A 27,285-nucleotide genomic window follows, 5' to 3' on the forward strand; every position below is an offset into this window, starting at 1 on the left:
TCTATGATTATTACGATATGCTTGTTAAGCTAGCTTTTTATTTAGATGTAAGCTTGTCCTACTAAGGGAATCATAATGGCGATTCTATCTTCTAACCAGATGATAAAATAAAATACGGACTCAGTGACCATTGATTACAAGTATATCTGCAGATAGTAAGTCGGAGTGACGTAGAAGTTAGGCACTTGTGAACAAAGTTACCGACCATATATCGGCAAATGCTTCAAGAGAAAATATTATACCGTGGAGCTTCATCAACTTCTATTTTCTCTAGTGTATGGCTTAAAGGATATATGAATACTATTTTAGCATCGCCTCTAACTAACTTGAGTAAACTTTAACTGTGATATGTATCTTCAAAATGAGAATTCAAGGATCAAGATCTCGTTCTACTTTCAAATCCTTATACTGCGAGAGAATCTGATGAAAATGATATAGCGTAAGTAAATTCATGAAGCTATAACACAAGTCCACGTCCACACGCATATTTACCGGAAAAATAACCTCACAAGCAGTGTAGAGCTCTCCTGGCTCCTTCGAGTCCGTAAAAACCACCTTTCCGCTAACAAACACAAGAATCTTCACAGATGGTTTCTCTAAGCGGTAAATTAAAGCTGGATATAGCTCTGGTTCATACTATACCAACACAAAAATGAGCATCGTGGCTAGATAGCATCGTACGGGACTCTTACCGTGCAGTGTTCACTATGTGCAAGAGCGAGCGACTCCACAAGTACTCGAAAACCAACGTCACATGTGCCCACAACGTTTTGTATCTTAAAATCAATAAGATTCACTCCAGGAAAATCCATTTTCTGTATCACAAGAGTGAACCTTCGAGCTACGTTTTTTATACCTTCCTCCGTCTCTGCGCCCGTACAGACAAGTTTGCCGTTAGCAAATAGCATTGCCGTAGCCTTCGGATTGTTAAGCTTCATTAAAATGCAATTCTTTTTCGGAACCAATTCGGAACGTCGTTGTGATTTCACCAGCAAATTTGTCAAGTCAAAGCGCATGCCCAAGTTAGCGGAGCATACGAAGTTCCTTGTAAATATACAATGTCGTCATTAAATCAATTTTATAGACTAATTAGTAGATTGAAAACCTCATCAGAAAGTCTTAATGCGGTAGCTAACACACAAAGCGTGTAGCGCACTATAACTCACTTGATATGAAGCAGCGGAACGGATGTCTTAGCTACGACTTCGTTCATGGTCACTTCTATTATCGACAATAGTATTGCGATATACACAATTCTTACATCAGGTAAGGGATACATTGCAATATTACTTTGCTCCTAATATTTAAGAAAAGTATTAACCATTTTCCTTACTTGAAATTTAAAATTAACCAACAAAATCATCTTACATGAGCTGATTAATGTAAACATTTCGACAACGAGCATTTTCAAATGTGATGACACGAAATGATGGATTGGCTTCAGCAATCTTAACAAGCCACTCTTTGCATGCTCCACATGGTGCTAGTGGATTCCGATCTAGTGGTTCACTTGCTCGCATCATTTCAATCACTGCCATATCGTCAAATGAAAACGTACGTGGCCGCTTTGGCTTTCTTGGCGACCTTAAATTGGCATTTGTGATCCTTAATTGACGCTTTCGACGAGTTTGACCTCGTTCTTTTTCAATAGCCACATCGTCATGTTGCCGTGCGTTTTGAATTGATAAAAATGTAGAATTTACTGTCAGAACTGACGAGAATGAGCTCTGCTCGGAATGTGAACGGCAGGTTTGAACGGCCGATATCTGCGCTTTGGTAGTATCGACAGTTCGATTTGTTGTAGCCGAGTCTGTTGTTTCAATCGTCTCGGCAATTGTATGAGTGTCCTGAACTCGGTCATCACTTGTCGTTGGACTTGTATTCCCACCTGCTGTAAGATTTAAACCCAAGACAGCAATCATTTTCAAAGCACGTCGAGTGAGTGTTGGATCACTGGCAAGTGCACTGCCAATGGCATTGCGTTCAGCACATAAAGAACCTGTAGGCATTGATACTTCACAATTCATACCTCGCTGCATGACAATTGTTGGACGACCACCATCAATTGCTGGTTTTTCAATCAAAAGCACTGCAAGCACTGGCTTGCGCGACTTACGCAACCAAAACCCAGCGACTTCACCTTGTCCTTCAGCTTCGAGAAACTGGTCGCGAAATTGCTGCATTTCATTGACAATCATTTGTGTCATAGCATCAGCTTCACTTGGTACTACTAACGGAGAGGCTTCAATGTTTTCAAAGGAGTGAAAATCAACATCAACCATCGATAACTTGCGTTCATGCCAAAATGTTTTTAGTTGCCAAATATGTAGGTACGATGGTCTGTACATGCGTAGAGAAGCATTTAATGCACTTAATCGCGCTGGTGGTCCATCAGCATACGCAATAGTAACGTGAAAATGCGATCTCCATGCTTCTCCACAACGATCAACTAGCGTCTCTCGATGAGCTTCAAGCAATGGTCTTAACTCTCTAGTCATAAATTGTACATTGTCATCAAATCGAAAGATATTGGAGCCGGAATGCACTTGAATCGCAGTCATCTGTGGATAATATTCATGGACAAAGAGCACAATCAATTGAGCCGTAATCTCCGTCGAATTACTACTATGCGAATGTTCCACATTACGTGGAATTCCTGCTCCACTAATGAGATACACTAATTGACGACTGCTTTCAGATTGAAACTCTTTCAACACTTGTGTCCATTTCGGTAATAGGAGCGCAACTAATGGAAAGTAAACGGCTGTAATACCAACGTGATTCCAATGTTTTTCAACAAGTTTCGTCGTCTCAATCTCTCCTCGCAATTGAAAATCTTGTAACAATTCTTTAGTACTGATGGGAATCGGATCATCGGCTAAATTAAAGCCAATCGGCGACTGAGTGTCTTGACAACGCGCTTTCCAGCTGTCTAGCAATGTTGAGTGTGATATCGCTGGCGTCTGTTCATCCAGGACACTTAATTCTACAGCTGCTAGTGTCGACTGTTTTACTTTCGTATGACGAAGCTGTTGCACGCGTTCGAGAATGTGTTGACTTGTTTGTTGGAAGAGACTAAATTTGGGGCGACCGAGCACAGACAGCGGCACAGACGCATTAACGGGCTCATGAACAGACTGGACAGTCGCGCTATTGTTGTCGCGAAGCCATGAGAGCTCAACTACGAGATCTGAATGTGAAATATTATGCACAAGGAATTCCATAGAGAGCGAGACACAGTAAGATGCCAACTGACACATGTTGTCAAGTCGCGTTAACGATGTCATCTGACTTCATACTATACTGGACTAAAACCAACTGTGTATCTAACTTAACGTCTCACTACACTTTTCATTACCATTTCGTCGTCTTCATTCGACTAAATCAGCTTGTCTTCGAACTGCATCCCAGCTTAAAAGATCCGTCAGTCGAGCAACAACGTCCTGTGCAACTTCGACACCAAATTGAATTGCAGAACCAGCTGCATAAGTTGATAAAGCACCTTGAATATCAGCCATTCGTCGTAATTGATACAACATACGTGGAGACATGGGAGTCCGACATTCCGTTGTGAGTAAACTGCGATATTCACAACTGTCACGTAGAAGACCAAGTTGGCCAATGACATGCAATGGTCCACCACATTTAAGCTTGATAGTGTGTAAACTCGGGCGTTGTTCGAGACAAACGCTTAGTAAAATCTCGTCAATGATTCTAATACCTTGTTGAACAACACGATTTGGTTGTGGTGCCGCTTTATAAATTAAATATCGCAGCTGATGGTCCCACATGCGAGATAATGGCAAGAACAATGCAACATTCTGCAATAAAGGCTTGGGCAATCGCAATGTCCTATCCATCAGACAATTATATTGAAACCGTTTCTTGTTCTGTACCGCAGGTGTCAATCGGGCACGCATTGACATATATAGCGTCGATAATCGCATCAACATGTAGCATCTTTGCCGTCGAAGATCTTCGCGCATAAGTCGAAGTTGATTTTGCACCGATATTTTCAAAAACAGATCCACATGACCACGTCGCTGAGCTGTTTCAGCCGCAGTCTTATCACGATCGTCCTTGAGAAAGATATCGGCACCAGCAGTCATCAATGCTTCGACTGCTGCCGTATGACCACGTTTTGCAGCTAGCAATAACGCTGTACTGCCTTGTCGTGTCTGTTTATTTACATTTGAACCTGATTTGATCAGTAATGTAGCGATACTTGCATGACCACGCTGTGCTGCAAGCATAAGTGCCGTCATCCCTTCATTATTCGCTGCACACGTATCAGCCCCCTTTTGAATTAAAAACTTGACAACAGCATCGCGTCCTTCCTGTGCTGCACGCATAAGTGGGGTCGTACCTTTTTTATTAGCATAATTTTGGTTTGCTCCTGTCTCGAGAAGTACAATCACAACAGGCAAATGACCAAAATGAGCGGCAGGAATAAGTGCCATATTCTTTGACTCTTCGTTTGCACCGTGTGCCAACAAGAACTTTGTCATGTCTTCCCATCCTTTTTGAGCCGCAAGTAACAAGGCATAGGTTCGTTTTTCCTAAGAAAAAGAAAATTAACAACGTGTCATTGAATATAAAAAAGCTGATCAAATTCACAAGACATTGGGAACAACGTACGGTCTTAAAATTGACGTCAGCACCAGCATCAAGTAGCATATTGCAAAAGACGCAATCATTACCTCGCACTCCAATCATAAGCAATGTTAAGCCCGTTTCATCTTCTGCTGTTAATAATCTTGGAAGTAACTCGTCAGCATTTCGAGCTTTTCGAACAGTACGCATACCCTTGCGAAGTTGTTGTGTCTTCTGTTCTCTTGCCATATTAAACAAAAATGTGACGACATCGTCGTAAACAAGCTCGAGAGCAAGAGAACTGTCATTAGTGCCCACGATTGTGTCAATTTTAGTCATAGAAAGTTGTTGTAATTCTTCGTCATCAGTAGTCGACTCTTCAGCAGCTACAGCTACAGCCATTGGCATTGGCTCTTCCACAGATACGACGCTACTAAGTGCCTCTAACGCACCAACAGCAGCTGAAAGTGCCTCGACAGAGGTTGAATCAATCACTTCTTGAGCGTCAAGTCTTCCACGTGCTAATTGTAGAAAAGACGACATATCAAGTCGACCACGATGATCAGGCTCGTCCGGCATGACAACAATTGGTGTCGTCGCAGTCTCTTCGTCAGCACGAAGACGTGCACGTTTTCGTGGTGGTGATAGTCCTTCGCTCATCGAGAACCAATTGGTAAGTAATTTAGACGAAGGACTTTAAGAGTCTGGGGGGTAGTAAAGCGTGGATACGTCACACGTTACTCTAGTTCTTTCGTCGCTTTTTTGGCTCTGACATTCTTTCTTTTTTTGGAAAAAAAGGAATTCAAGAATTTCGATTTTGAGACATTAGAACTTTTTTCGCAGATCGCGTCTACGCATGTTATAATATAGACCAATGCGATGGTCGCTATATGGATTATTAAACCAATGAAAGGGCCGATGAGTTAGGTTACTTCATTTCTATTGCGTGCTGTGGAATTCAACGACTCTAACGCGCATGTTTGAAGTTTTAAGCATTGGTGAATTGTCAATGTTCAAGAAGGCAAAACGCATTAAATTTATGAAAAATTAGATAAAATTTACAGCTGTACAGAGAAACCTCTGCTGCCGGATAAGACAGGTTATACAGTCTTACAGTGTGCTTATCCTATACCTATCAACTAGTAAACAATATACGATAGCTTTTTGGATAAATCTAATCCACCTCACACCTTTGATGGAGCAGAACTCGCGAACAAGAGGATCACACTACGTTTTTTCATTACGGTAATATGCACCCGCATCTTGTACGCTCCAGTTTTCAATAAAACAGAGAGGTACAACGGATGAGCCGTACGAGCATTCAAAGCATGCTGTGCTTCAAGGGCGTGCCAACGCTTCACATGCGTGGAGTGGACGATATATTGTACATGTTGTGCTTGTAACAAGAGACATACATCATCTGACCTAGGAGAAGAATGCTTTGACGGGGTTGCCGCGCACTTTGCACATAGCATGCCAAACCTGCTGACGTATAAAACTCCGCACGTGCTCACTGTTTAATTTGCACTCGAATGGTGGGTGCCTTGACTCGGGAATCCGCTTTAACAAACACACAGAGGTTCGATCGTGCGCTTTATAAGAAGCAAAACTAAGAGCATTCTATAGCAATGAGTGCTCTGCTATTTCAGAAGATATCTGTTTTGAATTGATTCCAGGTATACTGATGCTAGATGCATACTTTTACTAATTTTCATGGACAAATTGTTTTTCATTTTTTCGTGCGGGCGACCAGCACCCTCGGATCCCTCCTTTTTCGGATCTCACTATATAATTACACCAAATGAATTGTAGATTTCGTATGATTGTACCAAATGTATAGGGTGAAGTACACGAAATTGCGGTACTTGCCTCGTTACAGACTCAGACGATTGCTGTTATGCCGAATGAGCCCATTTAGAACGTTGAAGAATCCGCTTAAGATATGAATCGTATGAAAGCGAGCCGGAACAGATTATCAGCGTGCAATAGTTTTGGACAACACGTTTAGTCAAAAGGAACTTTATGCCTTACTCAGAGAAGGATTGTGTGATGATTCGTCCGGGGACAATTGAGGCGCTTTCGGTAGACAACGCTTTTACTAGTACGGCTTCAAGCTGAATAATAAATTAAGGCCGAGGGGAGCAACGGTCCATCATCCCTGAGGCATCCAATAATCGATTAAGCTGTATAACGCGCTGAAGTAGTAGTAACCGTATGCGAAAAGGATCGATGGTTGTCTTGACGCTCCCGAAGCAAACGCTAGTGATGAGAAAGTGAAAATTGAAATGTCGTAATACAAAAACGTTAATTAGTCGCACACGGCGGGGAAAAGCTCGCCGAATTTTGTGGTGTCAAGAAGCGTGACGAAACCGGTCGATTCATTCCCATTGGTGGTTCAATTACGAGAACGAAAAGTACGAATTTTTTTGAGACGTACTCCGATATGGCGAACATGCTTAATTCCTTTTTATTCGGTGAGGATCACGACAAGCTCGTTGCAATACTTTTGATTCATACGAATGTTATATTTCTACAGCAATGAGCAGAAAACAATACGCAATTAAATAATATCGATAACTTTAACGTTCTCCAAAGGTACTACTGCCACCTCATGACTCGTCTACGCACACAATGATATCATCATAATCATGTCACTTCACGCAAATGCTAAAAAGGCTTAGGCCTGGGCTTAGTCATATTCACATTTCTTTCCCGCAAAACCTGGACGTGTTAGTCCCGAACACAATGGCCAGCATATCTACGAGCTGACTCGCGTGTATAAGGCTGATAGAAACGGTCTTGATTGTCATTCTCTTTCTCGCGAGATGATGCCTGATGTCCGATCCTATTACCCGGTATAGCAACTAGTGATTTACGCCCTGCCTTTGTCCACTGATTGGCAATCCCGATCTGCGTCGTATCTAGTCTATGGCTTTTAACGTCACACACGTCTCCAGTACCTATTGTGCATGTAAGCTCAGCATCATGCACTCTGGTTCTGATAAGCTCATCGCCACTGTCCCTTGAATATTCGACTTCTACTGGAGTGACACCAGATTCTCATGCCCGATACGCAGTGCCTGTGTTGATGTTGCTTTCCTAGTCAAGGTTCGTGAACTCTCGAGCCATCGTAATACTGGGCTCTTTCGCGCAAATGACTCGTATGATTACTGTAGTCACCGAAGCACACGATTTACAGGTTGTCCAGTGCTGTTCTATGGGGTCATCGAGAAATGTTCGTGATTTCGTTACCACGTTTGCAATGTCTGCTATGATTTCGGTGCAGCGGCACTACCGCGCACTTTGCGCTAATGAAGTTTGGAATCATTGTGTCCGCATTTTGACCGCACATAGCTGTGTTTTATGCCCGCTAAGAGCGTATCTACCATGCCGTGTGGTTGCCTCTGCTTTTTAAAAGCTACTACTTAAGTACATTTCTCTATCGTTCATAATATAAATTGTAGATTCTCTCGGCCGTGCGGCTAGCAGCCATGTGTACCACGGACCCCTTTGTTTTGGTGTTCCATCAAACTCATAGATTCCAATGCTCTGGTACTTTTGAATAATCACGCTTTATAAAAGTGCAATGTGAATTTCGCACACCTGTATCATCTGTAAATGATACAAAAGTTCCAACTATGTGAGGGTTTAGAGCTTACGATTATTACACTTGCCTTGTTATAATTTTTCCAATAGGTTGTGGACATATTGTTTCCTTAAACGCTGCGATAAAGTGATCGCTCCAGGAGCAACCACTACTCCTGGATATCCACTTCACTCTCTGCTTTATACTAAGCCTGTTCTTTATGCATAGAAGTCTACTTCCAAATCAAATGGATCATAGAGTACTGATTGAAGAGAAGTGTACGCTTAAGTATAATTCTGGCAAGGATACAAAGATATTCTTCAATGCGAATAGTTTCAGTGACTCTCCGAGTGCCTACGATACACCTACGCTCTTACTTTGCGATATATGACCTAGCCGTTCCACAGATAGGAGACACCCTTTGTGCGCACCAGAGGCAATGGACCTTGGTCATGCTGAGGAAGAATCAAATACTTAGTTGCTGATGAATTTTTGCGGTTTCAGCAGAACTTAATCTTCGTAAGTACAAACCACCTGCTTTTTTGTGTACACCCTTTGATCTCAGCTGAGAGGTACGAAGGGTCAAGCATTCAAGTAAAAAAGGGCGACAAATTTCTCGTAGGGGGATATTGTGCTAAAGTAGGTGCATGGGTAATTGCCGGCAAGGAACTGTCGTTTTGTAGCCCACAAAGATCGTGGTCGATGAGAACCAACTCTCAAAAGAAATGGCTTATTTAAAGTGGGGTGGGATATACAGTTTAGGATTTTTGGCTGTGCTATCAACATGTGTTGCCAGAAAAGGCCTCAATTGGTTCAAGAAAGCTGTGCGATTACGTCCAATGCGCGACAGTCGATGAGTATATAGGTTGCGAAGGCAGTGAAGTTGTCAAATTTGGACAAAATTTCATTGCTTCTTTCATTGAGGACATTGGAAAAAGTGTCGAATGTTATCTTGGTTTTTATGTAAAGTCTAAAAATTAGGTCCTGGACCTAAATTTCGGCATGCTATTTTATTCTAAGCATCGCATGACTGGAGCGCCACAACTACGATTAAACTAACGGTAATGAAGCATAGTGTCACGTGCTTCTTTCCTGACGGATCACCGGAGAGTCATGAACCACTTGTGCCAGGAAACAAACGCTCTTTTCGCGAGTCACATAGCTGCAATCGATTCTGTACAGGAAATTGAATTGTCGTAGAATGGTACCAAGGGTTCTGTTTGATGCCTTAAGCTGATATCGGAAGGTAGTTGCGGCAGTAAGCTGTGGTTTCAGGGTAGGGCGGTACAGAGCGATTGTATATCGCAGTCTCCAGATTGTAATTTGTTGAAAAAAGAAATAACCACTAGATGTTATGGCTCTCAAAATGCATCACCTGCGAAACTGTAACGAGCACCTATGGCTGTCGTCTTTGGCAGATAGTGGAAGGACTGAAGGTCTTAATCTCCCGTATCAGAGTCGTTGGGACTGAGAGACAACTATTTGTCCAGACTTAGGCTCTGAAAAATAAAATGATAGTAAATACTTGTCACGATGTGACAGTATCGCTGATTCAGTTTTACTGCGTGACGGTGACGCAGTAAAGTTCCACGTGTATGTGGCGAGAACGATTAAAAACACTGGCTGCAGGAATCGGGGTACTTTTAAGGGTTAAAAGATCCCCCTACTACCTCCAGCATAATTTTCTATAGAGCTGAAAGAATTATCCGGCAGGGATATGCGCAAACTATTGCAAGACGGTGAGGTCACCAAAATGGTACGATTCGTGATTGGAATAGGAGCTGAGCTTGTTACTCGTAGTCGTTAAGTTAAGCTATTGAATACATTTGCAGGGTATATAGTGCGACAGTTATCTCCCACAAGAGTTTACTTGTATTAATCTTTGTTGGAAAAATATCACGTCGGGGTAACGAGAGAACTACCACGCACATTATACGAGATACGGGGTTGCGTCATAGAAAGTGACCTAGTTTTTAATGCTACGAGCAATAGCGTGGCCGGCGATGATACAGCAATAATTTCCCTGCATGGCTTGCCAGTAGTTATTGTACCAGAGAGCGACCCGTCCGTAAGAGCTAGGTTCTGGCAAACATTGCTTAAGATTTACCAGCACCATATTTAACATGCCAACCGAAGACTATTCGCAAACATATGCTTAGAAAGAACGCGAATTCACGTTCCGAAAAATTTTCATCAACCTCTGCGCAAAGAGACTGCTTATTCATTATTTGCGGTCTTAAAGACTAGGTTGCGATCGCGCTACATCGGACAGCTCACAGTCATAGCAAAATGGGATTGATTTATACTCTGAATATCTCAAAGCAATTGCGAAATCACTTAATTTTCTTTGCGGGCTTACTGAAGATATAACTTTATTCTGCTCTAAGGAGCCAGTTGAGACTCGTGCGGCAGGGGAGAGACTGGGCACGATGACGTTACTACTTGGGGAACGGCTAAGCCGTGTATAGCTGAATGATGGCGGATGTGTCTCGAGGAGTCAAGGAGACCGATCTCATTGGAGATCACCTCGGCATCCTCACTGAGAATGTATTTTACCCTCACAAAAAGCGTGCTTTTAGTAAGGCTCGCCGAGCCATCTGAACTGCGGTCACGTTGGTAGTGTGCTAAGAAGGCAAAACAAAGTTTGAACCCAGGTAGTTTACGTCTCAGAGGGTTGTGAGTAAATTGTAATCTTATGGTTTTGACCCTTGCACTATAAATGCAATACACTAGGCTACAATTTCATGTAATACACATTACACTAGGTAATATTCTGAATTTATAAGCACTGAAACATCGTTATTTCGATTACGAATTTCCGTCGAATGCTAGCCGCACGTTGAGAAATTCGTATATTATCAAAGATAATATACGATAATTTCTGACAAGAATCCTGAATGTATATTACCAATACCTATCTGGCCTCGGTGTTACTTCAAAAACGTTATGTCAATGATGTTGAAATACTGATCACACATCTTGAATAGCTCTCGTATGCGAAAACTGATGAACGACAACAAACAGCATTTACTTGATCTAAATGCACGATACAAGTGAACTTAACGGCACAAGATACGACCTGTGTAATGTGTACAAAACACCTAGCATTCATACCATCTCAATGAGCATTATTGGTTGCAGTCTCTCTTCGAATGATCTTTTTTACTCAAAGGTCGCTGTCGCCACTTCTTGGTTTTTGGAGTCACCTTCTTAGTCTGAGCGTCAATTTTCGTTTCGACACATGCCTTTGATGACACTGTCACGCTTTCCGCAATATCTACGCGACGCACAAGGTTCTCTACCACCACTTCAGCTTTTGCATCGCCATTTGTTTTCTTTTTCGCTCGACGTATGGGATTGTTGCTACTGTTTCGTTTGGAAATTTTTTTTTCGGTCTCACCGTTAGTGTGTAAAGCTCCATTCTTCAATTCCTGTATGTGACGTCGACTACTCTTTTTTGCAGGTTCGCTTGAACGGGGCTCACTTAAATTTAGGGAGAGAATATGGCGTTGAACATGTTCTAGTCGTACTCTGTTTTCCCCTCTACTGCAACCTTCGTCGTCGTTTATTGGACACTTACTCGTTGCATGCTCTGGTGACAGACAGTTCTGACACGGTGGAGTTGCAAATAAAGCTTGATGATGAACCCATACTCGACTCACACGCCCATCAGACGTCGTCCAGTCAATTCGAGTTCTTCGAGACAACGCACGCGGACATTGTAGTGCCTTTGTTGACAGCTCGACTTTCCATCGCTTATTTCCGTTGCCATCAGCAACACTTTCAGATGAATCTACCTCTTTCACATCGATAACTCGAAAGGATTTTTTAAATCTTCTAAAAATCAATTCAATCGTTTTTCTTGTCAAATCTTCGTCAGCACTCTGTAGGACTAGCATGTAGGATCGTTGAGGATTCATCTCTTGCTGCCGAGTCTCTCTTGTCTGCTTTCCGATAATACCCAGGTTTTCCCGTATTGTAACCTTACGTGCCCTTGCAACCTCTTTCTTCTGAGGTTGTTGTACATTACTCGATTTTTCAACAGCGTTTTCGACAGTACAAACTTCATTTAGAAAGCTTGCACCACGCTCTAGCATTTCATGCGCCCGACGAAACTCGCGAATGATTTTTTCTTGTCCCTTGAATTGCAACACACAGCCAAGATCACGTCCAGTCTCCAACGGGTCTTGGATGCTCATTCGCCACGTTTTGGACTTTCGACTTCCCCATTGTGCAAGTTTCAGCGCTAGTATTTCTGGCGATCGAATTGTCACAACACGTCGTGCAAAGTCGAATCGGGTTGCGTAGAACTCAAAGAAGCCAGCCAAAAGTGTTGTCAATGCCATGGAAGTTGAATTCGTTTCCAAGGTGCGCTTGTGGAAGGTTTGAGCGACGCTGCGATCTTCACAAAATGCAATGTTGACATCATTATATAACTCCGGTGGGATGTTAGCAGACTTCAAAAGCTGAGGGTCTTGCAAATTTGGAAGCACGTGCACGATTTGGAGATAGTAGATGCATAGTAGCACATACGAGTACGAGCTGAGAAATCCCGAGGATGCGTCGCTAATACCACGCTGCTTTGCCCAGTGCTTCACGACGAGACCAAGATTACGCGCACGCTCATCAAAAGCTGCATACGCCCGCAAAAGTGGCGTGTTACGAGTGGCCAAAACATTTTCAAAGCACAAGTCGCAATCATACTCCTGCCCCCTGCGGGTATGTAAAAATCGAATGATAGGGACACGAGCGCCGGTAATAACATGCCTGACTTTACACTTTGCTGCACGTTCAAGCGTAGCACGAAGAAGATATAGGTCTTCACTGCAGCGTCTAGCAGCAGCAATAATTGACTGAAGGCGAGCAGATTTACCGTCTGCATTGACATTCATAGTGGGCTCAACCGATCCATGATATTGAGTCAATTTCGCCACAGTAGCTTTGCAAAGGAGTCGCATCTGAGAATGAAAAAAATTAAGCTGATTACGCTGCTTCATTTGCTTGTCGCTGATTTTTTTTGACCGATCCAAAGAGTTAAGTGCCTGAGTCAATTTCTTGATGCTTTTTTGTACCAGTGTATAGAGATTTTGCAAGTGTTCGACCATTTCTGCATCTGAAGCTGGAATTTGGCTACTTTCACAAATATTTCCATCCACTAGACGTTGTAGCTGACGCTTTCCCATCGGGGGAGTTATAGCGTTGCCAACAGTTCGACCATTTGAAAGAAGACACATGTCGAGATCCGAGTGACGCGAACCAAAGTGTGTCAATGAACTACCGTATAGAATAACTTCACAATGTCGCCACTTTGTTATTTCACGACGAAGTACCATCTGAATGTCAAGTGCCACTTGCCTGCGGCGCTCTTCTTCTTCTTGATTGATACCCGAATTTTCTACAATTTGCTGCAACTCTGCTGTCCACACATCAACTGCTTCCAGGGGTCTCCTAGTTACATTCGCTCGAGACTGCGCTATTTCTGATTGTTTTAAAAATACGATGAATGATTCCACTTGTTCACATGCCAAGTCTTCAGCGAGATTTGTCTTGCTTTTTTTCAAGCGCGTTTTCTTCTTTATCGTCTTTTGATCATTCTGCAAGTTTTCAAGATGACATTTCGATGTTTCGTCTTCATTTAATGCGTCAGCCTCTTTCAATATCATCATCCAATTTCTCAACAGTGTTTCATCTTCCACCATGGCTCTGCTGAGAATTAATTCCGTAGCATTGTCGATCACTTCAGCCACCACAACACTTTCCATTCCTCCTTTCAACTTTGTATTACTTCTTTCAGCCAATTGTTTTTGCTTTCGCAGTTCTCGTCTCGATACTCGCAGCACATCACCCACGTGCTCCACAATCTTCTCAACCGACCAATTTGGATCTTCAATATCCATGTTTTCCTCATCGTCTTCCTCTTCATGAGTATCTTTGTCTAAACTTGCTTCGTCATTTTTAGAGCCCAAAGCGAGCTCTCGACGTAGTTTACGCTGCACTTTGTATAGTGCAAATAGTCGTTTTGTCGCACTTTCTGACTGCGGCGCCGTGGTATCCCCCACACCATAACATCGATTTAACAACCACTGAGCAAAGACAAGGTCACCGTTTCCAGCTTTATACCACGGAGTATCCTGGTAACAAACCAGTAAAGTGTCCATAACAGTGTTGGTATCATTTATAGAGGCAGTGGATGTCACTTTTGGCTGCCAATTCTGCGGCTTCTGCTTTCGCTGCGATGATGCAGACTGTACACTTGCATCGCTGACGATTTTACTATTTGATTTGCTACTCTTTGGTCGCAATTGGGACCGCACAGGCTTTGCAGCGGTCTCCGCCATGGACACATCCATGGTTTGAAGGGGGAGGATCTACTGAATGCGGTCAAAATGCAGATTATTGGCCAATGATAATATTTCCACCTTCAACACGGTGATGGGCTCAATCGTAAGGTCTACTAAGAACTCGCTTCGACAGTTTCAAGCTGTTAAACATTTTTCGACGCTAGACTATCTCGATCTGTAGAATCCAACTGATTGAATCTATTAATTGAGCAGCATCATTGTTCTGAGCTATTATCTCTTTACATTGTACATGTACAATTACACTTACTATCAGCTGAACTTCTTGATGACTAAACTAGTGCGTTGCAGCCAAGGCTGATACTAGTTTTCCGGATCTAATCGCACTTGATCGGGATACAGTGGGATTTCTGCGTCCTTCTGCGTTTCGCACAATTTCGCACCAATAGGCTGTCGCCGTCGGCAGCAAAGAAGCAACGGCCATAGTAGACAGCGACTCGAGACCAACAGCAAGCAGCGCTGGCGTCCACCGAGCGATATCGCCGAGCATTGTGCTGCCTCGGCCGAAGCGTTTCATTCTACCACGCTATTGACTTTGCTCTTTTCGCTACAATGTTTGCGATGAAGCGCCCGCGGCGTGCTGCTACTGAAGATTCAATGGACCCGCGGGTCATGACTGAGCGGCAGCAACTCGCCTTCCTCCTGCGCGCCACGGCACCTTCTGACACTTCAAGCAGCTCCAGTGACTCGTATTCTTCTAGTGACAGTGAGGAGGACGTGCCACCGCGCCGGCCAGTCAAACGCAGTAAAACCCGTACGCATGGAAGTCTTTCTTTTACATTCTTGAACCTGTGACGCTAAAGATTATGCATATCCTTCTATTTAATTATTTGACAGGGGGCAGTGAAAAGGAATCACCAAGTGCAACAGACACGACTCCAGTGATTTATTGCGGTCGTGGACGACCGCCAAAGAACGCGATTAAGTTACCAAAGAACACGGTGCATCCACATAGCCGTGTACCCATAAGGATGTCGCCCCGAGGCCATGAGACACGATCTACTGAACCTTTAGTCGCCACGACTATTTCTGAGAGCTGTAAAGGTAAAATTATGGCTAGTCGAGCGCTTAAGGCCGAGACTAAATTACGAGACAGGTCCATGAAACACGAGAAGAATAGTCCATCAAGCGCTAGTGATGTTGCAATGCTAAGCCGCTCAGCTGCTTCTCCATTCTGTGCACTATGTTGTGATTTGGAAGCATTTTGCGACGCACCATTGTTTTTGTGCCCAGCATGCGATCAGAAGTATCCGACACAGCAAGCGCTCGGCCGTGTGTGTATGACATAGTCTATGGTGAAAAAATCTAGTTGGGAGAAAGGTGGAAACAAAAGAGCTGAGTGCAGAAATTTAATGCGAGTGCATGGAAACGATGAACTAATTGTGTCGTGATCGGTGATGAGCTGGTGTGTGAGATAATTGAAGAGGATACATAAGCCATGGAACCACGCATTTTGGCCTACAGATGAGGTTACACTTTCGTTTCGATCGAATGGGTGCTTGAAAATGTTTCATCTTTGTCATTTTTCTGCATTGGATGATGCTGTCGTATGATTTTTACTGGCTCTGTTAAGTTGTTTGAAAAATTATATATTACTTCTCTTAAATCAATTCTATCGGTGGCCAACTATGTCATGATCACCAAATACGTCAACAAAAGCAAGATCAGCACCAGCACAATAATAACAATAAAGTTTTTCATGCCGCCCGACTGCTTAATAAGTTCTTGCGTTTGTTTTGTCACAGCTTCCAGTGCGTGTTTGGCCTTATCTGTGTCATCGCTCAGATCGTCGAGCATTCTGTTTGCGACAGCAAAAAAAAAACAGCATTCAAAAGAGTCAGTAACTCGATCCTGGAAACAAACAAGAAAATTCAACTTGTGTTTACTTGTTTTGCGTGTCAAGTTCTGTACTGATATTAAGACTCATGTCGCCAAGACGCTTGACAGCGGAGTGTAGCTCGTCCAGATTTTCGTCCTGCTTCTGACGCTCAATTTGCTGAGTGCGCCGCTGGTCAGCCACAAAATTATCATCCCCAAAATCATCAGGCTGTGCAAATGCATTAAACAAAGTCAGAGCGACGCCAAATCAGTTAAATTGGAAGCACTTGGTACTTCATTGCCTAGCTTGGCGTAGGTTGGGGGCCTTCCTGGCGCAAAACCAGGTGCCATGTTTCTGTGTCGCTCCGGAACAAAAAGCGGCTTTATGATTGGTATAATAATATTTTTACGTAAGACTAAAATATTTACTGCAAAGTAGCTATTTTGAGACAAAGTTCAAGCATATTTGAGAAAAAAAAGTACTTTCGCTTTAATCTACATACAAACAATAAATATCAATCGGAGGGTACCACCACTACACTTCACAGGTCGGTTCTGCTACTTGCATTCCATTCGCTTCCATGGGTCTTACCCTCGACTCAGTCCTTATACATTTTGAATTTGTGATCCGTTTCTGTAAGCAGAGTTGACGTAGCATGTTGTTCTTCTACATAACTCAGAAGCTTGATGTCACACAAGGGCATCTACCAAGTGTCTGCTGAGTCGGATATTTCTGATCGCAAGCGGGGCACAGGAAAAGCACATCCGAGAACGAGGACTTGTTTAGTGCATCGTAGTCGCAGCACAACGCGCAGAAAAGAGACTGTTGTCCAAAATGAACAACATCCAAATGCATTATGTCGTCCGAAGCAGATGGACTATACTTTGGTGTCTTCTCATTACTTATATCTTTCTGAATTCGCAATTTTGGCTTATCGCAAACACGCGCTTTCTTCCTCATCTTGGGTAACCGGCGAGATGGCTGATAAAGCGCTGAAGTGACATTTTTCTCTTCATCTAGACCTTGAGTCCATCCGTGCTTCTTGTTAAGGCGCAGAGACTTTTCTACTTCTCCACTCGAGCTCTCGTCGCCAGACACCGACAAACCATTGCACGCGTCGTGAGCTGTTGTGCGCAACAGAAATGCCAGCTGCTGCCGCTCCGTCATCAAATTTGGATCCACGTACGCACAACAATTTTCATTCTTGTTCTTCGCCCAATCAGCGCCTGCTTTCTGGCGCTGCGTATTGAAGCGCTTCCTATTGCGCGTTGCCATCGAGTGTGCCTTTTCAAAATGAAAAACGTCCATGTATTTTCTGTAGAATCAAAGGCTCTATTTTAACGAATCAAGAACCGAATCCTGGCACTTCAACGAGGCGCGTAGACCTTACCGCGAAGTAACCCAATCTCCTGCTTCAACGCTTCAACTTCTCTCGCCTGGAGCTTAACGAGTCGTACAAGCTTATTGCGCTCCATCATCTCACGCTCTACTAACGCTTGGTCGTCATCAAATTCATGCATTCCGCCATTTCTACTGTCATTGTCGGCAGAATTTAGCTCGCGCTCAAGCTCAGCTTGACGCGCTGTAAGTGCAGCTATCTGGGTTAATAATGCAGTATTCTGCTCGGTCGCCAGTAGTATTTTGTGCTGAAGTTTAGGATGCGTTTGCTTGATGCGACGCATTGCACGCTCACATTCAATCTCGCGCATCTTGACGCGAGTTTGCAGATTATCCACCATCGACGCATCGCAAACGCGATCTAGCACCTCAAGGTCCACAAGCTGTCCGAACTTTAGCCGCATTAGCTGCTCGCTGCGTTCTCGAGCGCGAGCAATGGCTTCATTCTGTCGACGCTTTTCCCGAGCAAGCACATTTTGCTGTTTGTGAAGATCACGAAATTTCTGCCTTAATTGCTTGTTTTCTGATTGTACAGACTCAATACGTTCTGTCAAGGCTGAAAATGCGCTTGTGGTAAACACAAGGCAATGAGTAGCTTCAGAGGGTAATATCCAGTTTGATGGAATTGACGATGAGAATTCTAGACAGCGAAGCTGCCGCGTACTTAAGGGCACGACGACGTCTAATTGATTAAATCGTGACTGCTTTTCGCTTTGAAATTGCTGAGTATCTTGCTCCACGACAGCGAGCTCCTTGTCAATTGCACGTTGTTTCGCTGTCAGACGCTCTCCCGTCTTTCGTAGCTCGTCAATGGACTTGTTCAGCTCTGTCATCGCGTCGTCCACGTCGGCTCGCTTTTCACGCAGTGTAAGTACCTTCTCATATAAGGTCAGTTCGCAACCAGGGGGACAATTGTCATCCTCTTCTTCACTGTCATCATCGTCATCTTCGTCGTAATCATCGTCTTCTTCTTCCTCGTCCTCGTCGGCTTCATCCTGTTCCTCGTTATTCGTTGCGCTTTCAGACTTCTTCCCGTCTTCTTTACTACTGTTATTTAACTTTCTCTTCGCTCGTTTTATTTTGCGTTTATAAATCTTTTGCAGTATCGCAAAACAAGGATGAGGAGAAGAAGTTGAACCAGCATTCACAAGGGTAAGAAACTCGGCTTGCAGTGCTTTCTCGTGTCGTGACCAATCGTCCAAATTCTGTTTCTTACTCATCAAAAGATCGTTCACATCGCGCATTTCAGCCAAATTGTGAGTCTTTTCGCCCTTACTCTTCTCGAGTTTGCTACTCAGCACATTCTCTTTGCTTTCGAACGATTCAAGAAGCGACAACTCGCTCTGATAAGTGAGCAATCGCAGTTCAGCTTGCTTAAACCCGACCTCAAGATCTAATTTTTCGCGGCGAAGATTCGCAATAGCTGCATCAAACGCTGTTATATTACGTTGCTGTTTGCGCTCGAGCAGCATTATTTCTTGGCGAATCATATATTCACGGATGCCGTTATCATCGTCATAGTGTCCACTAATTGAACCAGAAGATTGTGCTTTTGTCAATGGCGAAGTAGTAGCTGCTGTGGATGTAGTAGCCAACGTATATCCTTCGTCAATTTGCAAACAAAGATGCCCAATCATGATCACCTGAGCGGTTCCACTTGAAAACGACGTGTCTTTGACAGCTCGTGCGACTGCTGCGATCGATCGATCAGATATTTGAAAATGCTTCTCAGCACCTGATCGTGACATCGATTTGTTCCCGTCATTGAAATTTGACTGCACGTGTGACCTAACTTTCTTTTCACGCAAATATAGATCAATATCAGAATCGGTAACGTGGTCACGCTTCTCTGGCCACTCGCGAAGGTCAACATTGAAGTCTTTGGACAGCAAAGCTGACGATGTTTTAGCTCTGTTGCTATCCTTTGCAACCAGCATCGAGAGAAGCTTAGACCTTTGTTCTTGATCGCGATGCAATACGTCGATTAATTGCACCTTCAAGTCACGAAGCTCGAGCACTTTGGCATTGAAGCGTAAGCGAGAAGAGAACAAATCTTCTTCGAGCAAAGCCATTTGCCGTAACTTCTTGACTGCATTCACTCGCTGGTGCTCTGGAACAACGTAGTCAGCAGCAGTCTTTAATTTGTAGTCACCCATGTTGCGTTGTGCAAAAGCAATCGCAACAACATCACGGGGATCATCAGCATCGTCAGATGGTTTACTACTCTGCCATCGCGACAACTTCATTTTTCGCTCAGTGCGCAATCGTTTGCGCGCTTCAAAGCCATGTACCGACTTCGATCCATCGCTTTCATGCATTGTAATCGGACCCGAAGCCAAACCTGCTTCCTCTTTCTTTCCATCCACAGCTGGGTGCTCACGAATCGTCAGACTGCGTCGCTCGTCCTCTTTTAGTGGGAAGTCGTCCTCTAAATGTGCATTCTTTTCCAAGATACGGAGCACTGACGCTCGCTTTGATGGGTCATCTAGTCTGACAAATGACTGCTTTTTAGAAGATTCGTCAACAGCATGGATTTCAGCAAGAGATTTATGCAAACTTGCCGACAAGTTCATAGTGCGAAAAGATTGTACGCTTAATCCACTTTCAAATGCGTGCAACGTCAAAACCTCAACTGCTAACGGGCCAAGGTAAGCCTCCCGCATCTTTGAAAGCAAAAGTTTTTCTGTATCTACAGCAAGCGCAAGCGCCTTCCGCACTTCGTCGCAAGCCTCGTCACCCTGTCTTCTCAACAAATCCCCGTAATTCAGGTCGATTTCCCACTCATCGGCATCGATACGGCTGTGAAGTGGGAGTGCTGCATCTTGCGCTTGAAGCTCAACAAATTGCTTTCTCAGCTTGTTCACGACATAACGAGTGGAATCTTGTTTACTCAGTGCTGATTTTGCTCGGGCGTCTGCCTCACTTTTCAGCTTTACATCCTCAATTGTGTAAGCGTCTTTCGGATTTGCTACATCGTTCACCCGAAATTGCAGCAGAGCTGTGGCGGGTACACCACTTTTTACATTTGAGCTTTCATCATATACTATGGGCATTGCTTTGCGTATATCGTCCGTGCCGAAAACATCACTAGTTAAGCGAACGACACCACGAAATTGCTCGCTATCCTTGGCAGCCGCAACGCTAGGTGACAGCAGGTTCTCTATGAACGCAGCATAAGCTTTGGCTCCGTAAAAAGCAGGCAGAGCGCTCAGGGCTGTATTTGCCACTCGTCCGCTATCACCAGAGTCATCGTAGTTTTTATTGTCTATAGAATTCTGCTGCGTTTCCACTGCGGTCTTTTGCATTTCATGCGCGTGGTCACGAGCAGAAGCGGCATCAGCCAGCATACATTCAAACTTAAAAGCCAGCTGCTTTGACGCTTCTTCGACTTTCTCACTATGCAGACGGCAAATGCTGAGATTGCCGTCACGCCCTACAGCAAGAACGTACGCGTCGTCAAAAGAAAGCGTAAGATGCTGCTTGTTGTTGCTTGTAGAGGCTGCGTAGTCATGAAATTCTCCACTGATATAAGCATGCGGTCTTTGCGAGCTACGAATTTGAAACTTGCCATTCGATAGCCCGCACAAGATAAAACGGTTAGATGACGACAGAGCAAGCGAAGTAATTTGTCCAGCGGACTCGGACGCAAATTCTTTCAAAGGCAGAGGCTGATCGTACTGTACCACAAAGAGACTTCCATCCAGCGGTGCCTCACAGCTAAGATAGATGCAGTCTTTGGCATCATGTCGCAAAGGGCTAGATGTATCATCAGTCGGTACCACTTCGTAGAGTGCCGCCAACTGCTTTGCTGTATTCTTCGCTGCTTTGACTTCGACATAAAAGTTGTCACGAGCTTCGTCTTTCATATCAAGGGAGCTCATGCGAGAGTTTTGACCCTCTAAAATATCTAGCTCCTTAACACTCATGAAGCGATTGCGACGACGCAGAGTCCACTCACGAGAAATGAAATGAACCTCAAAGGATTCTCGTTCATCAGGAGAGCTTTTTCTTTGAGGTACGTTTTCATCGGTAGCATGCGTAGATTTATTTTTTTCCCTGTATCCTTGATCATCATTAATATTCCGGTTCAAATCATCAGGCAAAAAATATTCTAGAACCTGACCATTTGCCAGTGTAGCAAGGATAGCTGCATCATCGTCACGCCAGCACATAGCAACAACAGGCGCAGGCACACACTGGAAACCGTATGGGTCGTACTCGGGTTTACTCTTATCAATTTCAGTCAATTTACTGCTTTGAACAACGCGAAAAAGAAAAATAGTTCCATCTGTACTAGCAGTCGCAAAAGCAGAACCCGAATGAGAGAAGGTCACGCATGTCACGCGCTTGCTATGCGGCTTAAATACGTTAACAAGTACCCAGGCGTAATTATCCACGTCCATCAGCAGGACGCGAACCAATCCATCATCAAAACCCACCACTACTTGTCGACTGACAGGAAGAACGTCATTTAGAATCGCAGCACTGTTTGGCACCCATGCAATCGTGGATGCTGCCACTGAAGTATGCCCGTAATCATTAAATCGCTCAGGAAACACTACCATTATACATCGGCCAGGTTCGGATGTGTAGTCCCAAGCGCGGACACTGCCGTCCTCCCCGCAAGTAACAGCGAGATGTTCGTAAGGGGAGCATGCAATTCCCGTAGCACGTCCCGTGTCGTTAGAAATATAATTCATCTCAACATCATGCTCGTCGTTACTATATAGAAGCAATAAATGTACACTACCGTCGCTATCCTGCAACAGGTAGCGGTCAGAGGCTTCCTTAACCACAGCCCGGATATCCATGTGTGGCCTCACAAGCATTTGTCGTTTTATAGGAACAAGTGCAACAGTCTCATCAGCCGCAACGTCCGCACTGTCAATGGAATTGAAGTCCCAAAACCGCACATAACCATCCTCTCCAGCAGTCACAATATGGCCCTCGTCTTCATCAAAATCCACAACATTAATAGTGCCAGCATGAGGCAAGTGACGACGAGATGTCAATATCTCACACTTGATAAAATTTCCATCCCAGAGCAAAAGCACGCCACGTTCTGTGCCACTCAGCACTTTTTTGTCTGGTAGAACACAAAACGCTTCGATGTCACTAAGCTCACTCTTGCCAAACTTGCCAATGTCACCCTGCAATTTAAGTCCCGTAAATGTGGCTGCCATTTTCCAAAAGCGAATATGACCAACGCCACTAGTAGCAAGGAAACCACTGTCTGTTGGAGCAAATCGGACCGTGAATACATCTTGTCCAAATGCTTTACAGCGTAGCAAGATATGCTCACGACGCCAATTCCAAACAGTCAACAAGTAATCGGGGCTATTGCCTAAAGACGCCAACTTATCACCGTCCGTGCTGAATTCCACGCTAGCATAAGCGCGTTCCGTTCCATTTCGTAGCACGTGAGAAACTGTTATCTGCGGATAGCGGTAAATCGTAATATTTGGTTTCTCCCCTTTTTCACCTACTGCGAAAAACTGTCGAGATGGATGGACCGCTAAACAACCAATTCCGCTGCCACTGAAGCCAAATAAATAGCGTCGAGTTTGGACACTGGAGTCAGAGGTAGCAACCTGGAGGCTCATGTTCAGTATTTGAACAGTATTTCCGACAGCTGTCAGCAATATACCACCATGAACTCCCTCCTTTCTAGGCTCTAAAACGTGCAAAATGTGACGCTTGCACGTGTCTCGTCCAAACATGTCGGCAAAGACTAGATGGTCCCGCGATATTTCCCAGTCGAACAGTGGTCGCACAAGCTCCAGTGTCACGTCGGTGACCGTTTTTCGAAGGTCATTTTGGAAGACTTCATGCTGAATCTCAACATCTAACTCAACTTGCTGTTGTGCTTTGGAATCTCCAACACCTTTTCTAAGCATTGATGCGTCTTCCATCAAACCAGCTCAACCTTAAACCGATTGAGGGATCCGTCGCTTCAGCACAGTCGACCTTTCATGTCCAGCGAATAAATCAATCCGAAAACGACGTTAAAGCATAATCAGTTAAATCACAAATAGTGAAGAGTTTAATATTTTGCTAAATGCACTCACTGCACATCAAATAGATGTTACTAATACACAACAAGCATTTATCGCGATTTCCAGATCGCATCGTACCTAGATTGCACTTAACTGTTAAAGATGCGCGTGTACAACTGATCATGCATGGCCTGGACAAGATCTAGCAAAGGCGCCGACGAGTACGAATCTTCCACCACTCGATTCTTCTTAGCTTGGAACACAAGTTCCAAAAGCGACGTCATTTCGAACTGTAACTTTGCAGCTTCGAGTGGCCCCACGAGATTTAGCCTCGTGGCGGCGCTCAGCACATCCCGTGTGGTCACAAACAGAAACATTCGCTGCGTAGGCTCAGCCTCTACACCCAAGAGCGCGCAGACAACACCAAAAAGCACGGCGTGATGAATACCTCCGTGCTCCTTTGCATTATTTCGCATTGACACCAGCGTCTGAAATTGTGGATATTTTGGGCCATACATGAACAGTGCTAGTCTGAGAAGTGCCGCGCCTTGGGCAAACGAGGCTTTGCGCGCGACATGATTTGAGTAAAGCGCGACGGCATGTTTGTTGAGATCTAAAACTGATTCAACCAAATCACAGCTATTCTTCATCGATGTCGCTGTGATCTGATGCGCCGAAAACACAATGGGCATTGCAAAATTAGCACTCTGGTGCAGCGACGCCGAGAGGAATGTACGTAATGATGAAGCAACCACGAGTCCTTCCTGTACTGCGGCCTCCAGCCCTAATGAATGCGCAAATCCTCCCGTTGGAAAAAGCGAATCCACCATTTGCCATAGCGCCCAGTCTCCTGTGGGGGATATTATCTTGGAGCTCATTGCGGAATGCGGAATCAAGTAAAGAGATGTTGAACTTATCTTATCATGCATATGAACATTAGTAATACCAATTTCTACCAATCGTTAAGCTAGTGTCGACAGTAGCACAAAATTTCCCATAATTGATAGTGATTGACACTCATTCATTGCCATAAATTGTCGCTAGCGCTTAAGACATTCCTTGTGGCTAGACAGCAAGTCCTAGAGCATATTGCATGAGATGAACACCACAGTGAAAAGCATATCGCTGCTCCTCTTGAGAGCTGATAGTCTCCATTGACCAGGTCTTGGATACTGGACAAGATGTAGCCAGCTCGGCAGCACATCCAGTCCAGGATTCGGCTTTTCTGCAGCTGTCGCGGTTATAATTAGCTAATTTAAATCCACCACTTGCCGTTAGCTTTCTTACACCGAAAGCCAGCAAGCTGTAGAGTTTTTCACTCTCATTCACCAGTCTCACGAAAGCCAGCGTCTGCGACTCAGTTCCTACGCGTGATGCAGTGCTTGGCCTAGAATTCAAGTCGATTATATGACGCTCTACTCAGAAAGCAATACACGTGGTGGGTCTCTTGTCAGATTTTTCTAACAAAGGATAAATAGGATCCGTAGGATTCTTGATGATAACTGTCCTAGTCCTCTACTCAGTGCTCTGCCATGGTTTTCAGCAGTAGATTTTTTTGGCAAATTACGAATTATTGTTTTTTTCACCATTCGCGATTCCTTGCACAAATCCTAAGACTAGACTGTCTTGCTCATTGAGAACTTCTACCAGAGGTAGCGGGAGAGACTTACAGCCCCCGAGAATATTTCAAACACGCCATTCACAAAGAAAACTTTTCTTGTCACTTGTAAGTGGAGCTTTACTGCTCTGCACAATGGACTCATCACACGGTATATTGCTGACTCAGTAGTACCTTAACATCGTGATCAACGATAACTCGTCCTTCTTGAATGTGGGCCTGTCACTTCGACTAACCACCCTTCAGCTCTACCGGCTGTAGTACGGGAGACTGCGATACAGGGTCACTTCTGCTCTCCACACAGAAGACAACAGCTCACAACTGTGCTTTATTGTCCCACCAGAATTACTCTTTGCAGACCACTACTTTTCTTCCCGTGCTTAGTATATATATATATATAGACCGCTTGATGCAATAATGTTTTCTGTTTTGTCCTGAGAACGTGGCTCAATGCCGCTTATGCCGTCCAAGCTTTGCTGGAGGAGCTTAGCAATATCATCGATAGTCAACTCTGACAGTTTCATCTCCTGCACAGAAACCGTCGTGGTTGATTCCCTCGCAAAGTGCCCTATTGACTTTTTGTAGAGAAGGATTGCGACTGACCAAATGAGGCGCCTAATCACTTCGACTTCGGTCGATTTTTGGCTTCTGAAGCTCTAGCCACGCTATTCCCAGAATGATATAATTTATCGAATCCATGGGTATGATAAAAAATCCTTCATGCTCACTTGAAGAGCTCAAATGTCCCCACCTCAAGACAGAAGGATATCGTAGTCGTATCTGGGCTGTTCAATGCTGTATATTATCTCGGCATATCGCCACGCACCAGACTTAGAGAAGCTAGAATTATCAATCAAAATCCCAAAAGCTTGAAAGACTTAACTCAGCTTCGAGAGTACTTCAAAAGAAGATAACATGAAATGAATAACCATATTCAAGGTTTGGGTGAAGTCCTAAAGAATGTGCGCTTGTTTTGTGTTCCTCCATATATTTGTTGCAAGGTTTTGGTTGCAGTCTCATCGACCAAGCCCAATTGATGACGGTTGTGCACTGTAGTAGATTCTATGATCCACATATGACGAAATTTGGAAGAAACTGCTACAATTTAAGACATTTTAGGCGCGATTGTGCGTATGCTGTCGAGGGATGACGCCGACTCTGCCCCACTAGCCGCGCGTCGAGACCTGGTCGTGTATTAGGCACACGTTTACATCTTGTTGGTGCCTACAACTTTAACCTGATCGTAGGGTGTTATCTACAGCCTGTCAAAAAGAAATAGTCTAACCAGATGTTAAAATTAGTACCTGGAGCGCCGAGGTTCGTGTGTTTAGCACGCAAATCTTGTATTTACAACCTTTAAAAGCGTTACTCAGGGAGCGTGGCGGACACCACACATACGCTCGTCGATATGAACCATTATATGAGACTCTCTTGAGCCATTTCTAGAGATCAGCTCTAGCGTCACCTAATTATTAAGACTGCTGATTCAATGCAAAAATGAGGTGTGGTATGACAAGCGGCACACATTAGCAAAATCCTCACCCCGCCAAAAGGTTGGTAGCATGACAAAGCTCTAGCGGCGATGTCATTGAAGACACAAAGCAGCATCCAGATTTTGTATCAACAAACACGCGCACTTTCCTTTTGCACGATTTGTCTCTATAGCTGATCTTGATGTATTTCCTCAACATGCACCGTACACGTTTGCTACCTGTGAGATACAAAAACACATTTATGACTTAAGTTCTTTAGTGAACATATATGTCACATCTTGAAGGTGTCGATGATCAGCATAGCGAACTTGCAGCGGGGCTGTCGTAGCTTTGCGATTGAGGAAGCGTCTTTAGCTCACCGACCCTTCGTTCTTTACAAGAACCAAGTACTAGTGCAGCGGATCGCAATCCGCTGCCTCTAAA

General features: G+C 44.1%; 9 protein-coding genes across 9 annotated transcripts; 1 reads left to right on the top strand and 8 right to left on the bottom strand.

Annotated features, from left to right (window-relative positions):
- Positions 1-369: 369 nt before the first annotated feature.
- PHALS_11429 (tata box-binding protein 2) lies at positions 370-1,016 on the bottom strand (the record flags this gene model as incomplete). The annotated part of the gene is made up of 3 exons (XM_024725470.1): positions 370-420; positions 493-636; positions 693-1,016. The coding sequence occupies 3 exons, from the start codon at positions 1,014-1,016 to the stop codon at positions 370-372; spliced, it is 519 nt and encodes a 172-aa protein (XP_024571923.1).
- A 348-nt stretch (positions 1,017-1,364) lies between these two features.
- On the bottom strand, positions 1,365-3,224 carry PHALS_11430 (uncharacterized protein; the record flags this gene model as incomplete). The annotated part of the gene is made up of 1 exon (XM_024725481.1): positions 1,365-3,224. The coding sequence occupies one exon, from the start codon at positions 3,222-3,224 to the stop codon at positions 1,365-1,367; it is 1,860 nt and encodes a 619-aa protein (XP_024571924.1).
- Positions 3,225-3,371: 147 nt separating this feature from the next.
- Positions 3,372-5,253, bottom strand: PHALS_11431 (Integral membrane ankyrin-repeat protein Kidins220 (protein kinase D substrate); the record flags this gene model as incomplete). The annotated part of the gene is made up of 2 exons (XM_024725492.1): positions 3,372-4,559; positions 4,639-5,253. 2 exons carry the CDS (start codon positions 5,251-5,253, stop codon positions 3,372-3,374), a joined length of 1,803 nt encoding a protein of 600 aa, XP_024571925.1.
- Positions 5,254-6,719: 1,466 nt separating this feature from the next.
- PHALS_11432 (uncharacterized protein) lies at positions 6,720-6,981 on the bottom strand (the record flags this gene model as incomplete). The annotated part of the gene is made up of 2 exons (XM_024725503.1): positions 6,720-6,852; positions 6,914-6,981. The coding sequence occupies 2 exons, from the start codon at positions 6,979-6,981 to the stop codon at positions 6,720-6,722; spliced, it is 201 nt and encodes a 66-aa protein (XP_024571926.1).
- A 4,326-nt stretch (positions 6,982-11,307) lies between these two features.
- Positions 11,308-14,529, bottom strand: PHALS_11433 (S-M checkpoint control protein CID1 and related nucleotidyltransferases; the record flags this gene model as incomplete). Its single annotated transcript, XM_024725514.1, has 1 exon — positions 11,308-14,529. The coding sequence occupies one exon, from the start codon at positions 14,527-14,529 to the stop codon at positions 11,308-11,310; it is 3,222 nt and encodes a 1,073-aa protein (XP_024571927.1).
- A 570-nt stretch (positions 14,530-15,099) lies between these two features.
- PHALS_11434 (uncharacterized protein) lies at positions 15,100-15,913 on the top strand (the record flags this gene model as incomplete). Its single annotated transcript, XM_024725525.1, has 3 exons — positions 15,100-15,292; positions 15,376-15,812; positions 15,884-15,913. 3 exons carry the CDS (start codon positions 15,100-15,102, stop codon positions 15,911-15,913), a joined length of 660 nt encoding a protein of 219 aa, XP_024571928.1.
- A 251-nt stretch (positions 15,914-16,164) lies between these two features.
- PHALS_11435 (syp61_arath ame: full=syntaxin-61 short= 61 ame: full=osmotic stress-sensitive mutant 1) lies at positions 16,165-16,707 on the bottom strand (the record flags this gene model as incomplete). The annotated part of the gene is made up of 3 exons (XM_024725536.1): positions 16,165-16,336; positions 16,425-16,585; positions 16,651-16,707. 3 exons carry the CDS (start codon positions 16,705-16,707, stop codon positions 16,165-16,167), a joined length of 390 nt encoding a protein of 129 aa, XP_024571929.1.
- A 938-nt stretch (positions 16,708-17,645) lies between these two features.
- Positions 17,646-23,667, bottom strand: PHALS_11436 (WD40/YVTN repeat-like-containing domain; the record flags this gene model as incomplete). Its single annotated transcript, XM_024725547.1, has 2 exons — positions 17,646-17,689; positions 17,748-23,667. 2 exons carry the CDS (start codon positions 23,665-23,667, stop codon positions 17,646-17,648), a joined length of 5,964 nt encoding a protein of 1,987 aa, XP_024571930.1.
- A 233-nt stretch (positions 23,668-23,900) lies between these two features.
- Positions 23,901-24,629, bottom strand: PHALS_11437 (urease accessory protein; the record flags this gene model as incomplete). Its single annotated transcript, XM_024725558.1, has 1 exon — positions 23,901-24,629. One exon carries the CDS (start codon positions 24,627-24,629, stop codon positions 23,901-23,903), a length of 729 nt encoding a protein of 242 aa, XP_024571931.1.
- Positions 24,630-27,285: the final 2,656 nt, after the last annotated feature.

Source organism: Plasmopara halstedii, assembly GCF_900000015.1.
Source record: "Plasmopara halstedii genome assembly, contig: Scaffold_54, whole genome shotgun sequence".
Lineage (NCBI taxonomy): Eukaryota > Oomycota > Peronosporomycetes > Peronosporales > Peronosporaceae > Plasmopara > Plasmopara halstedii.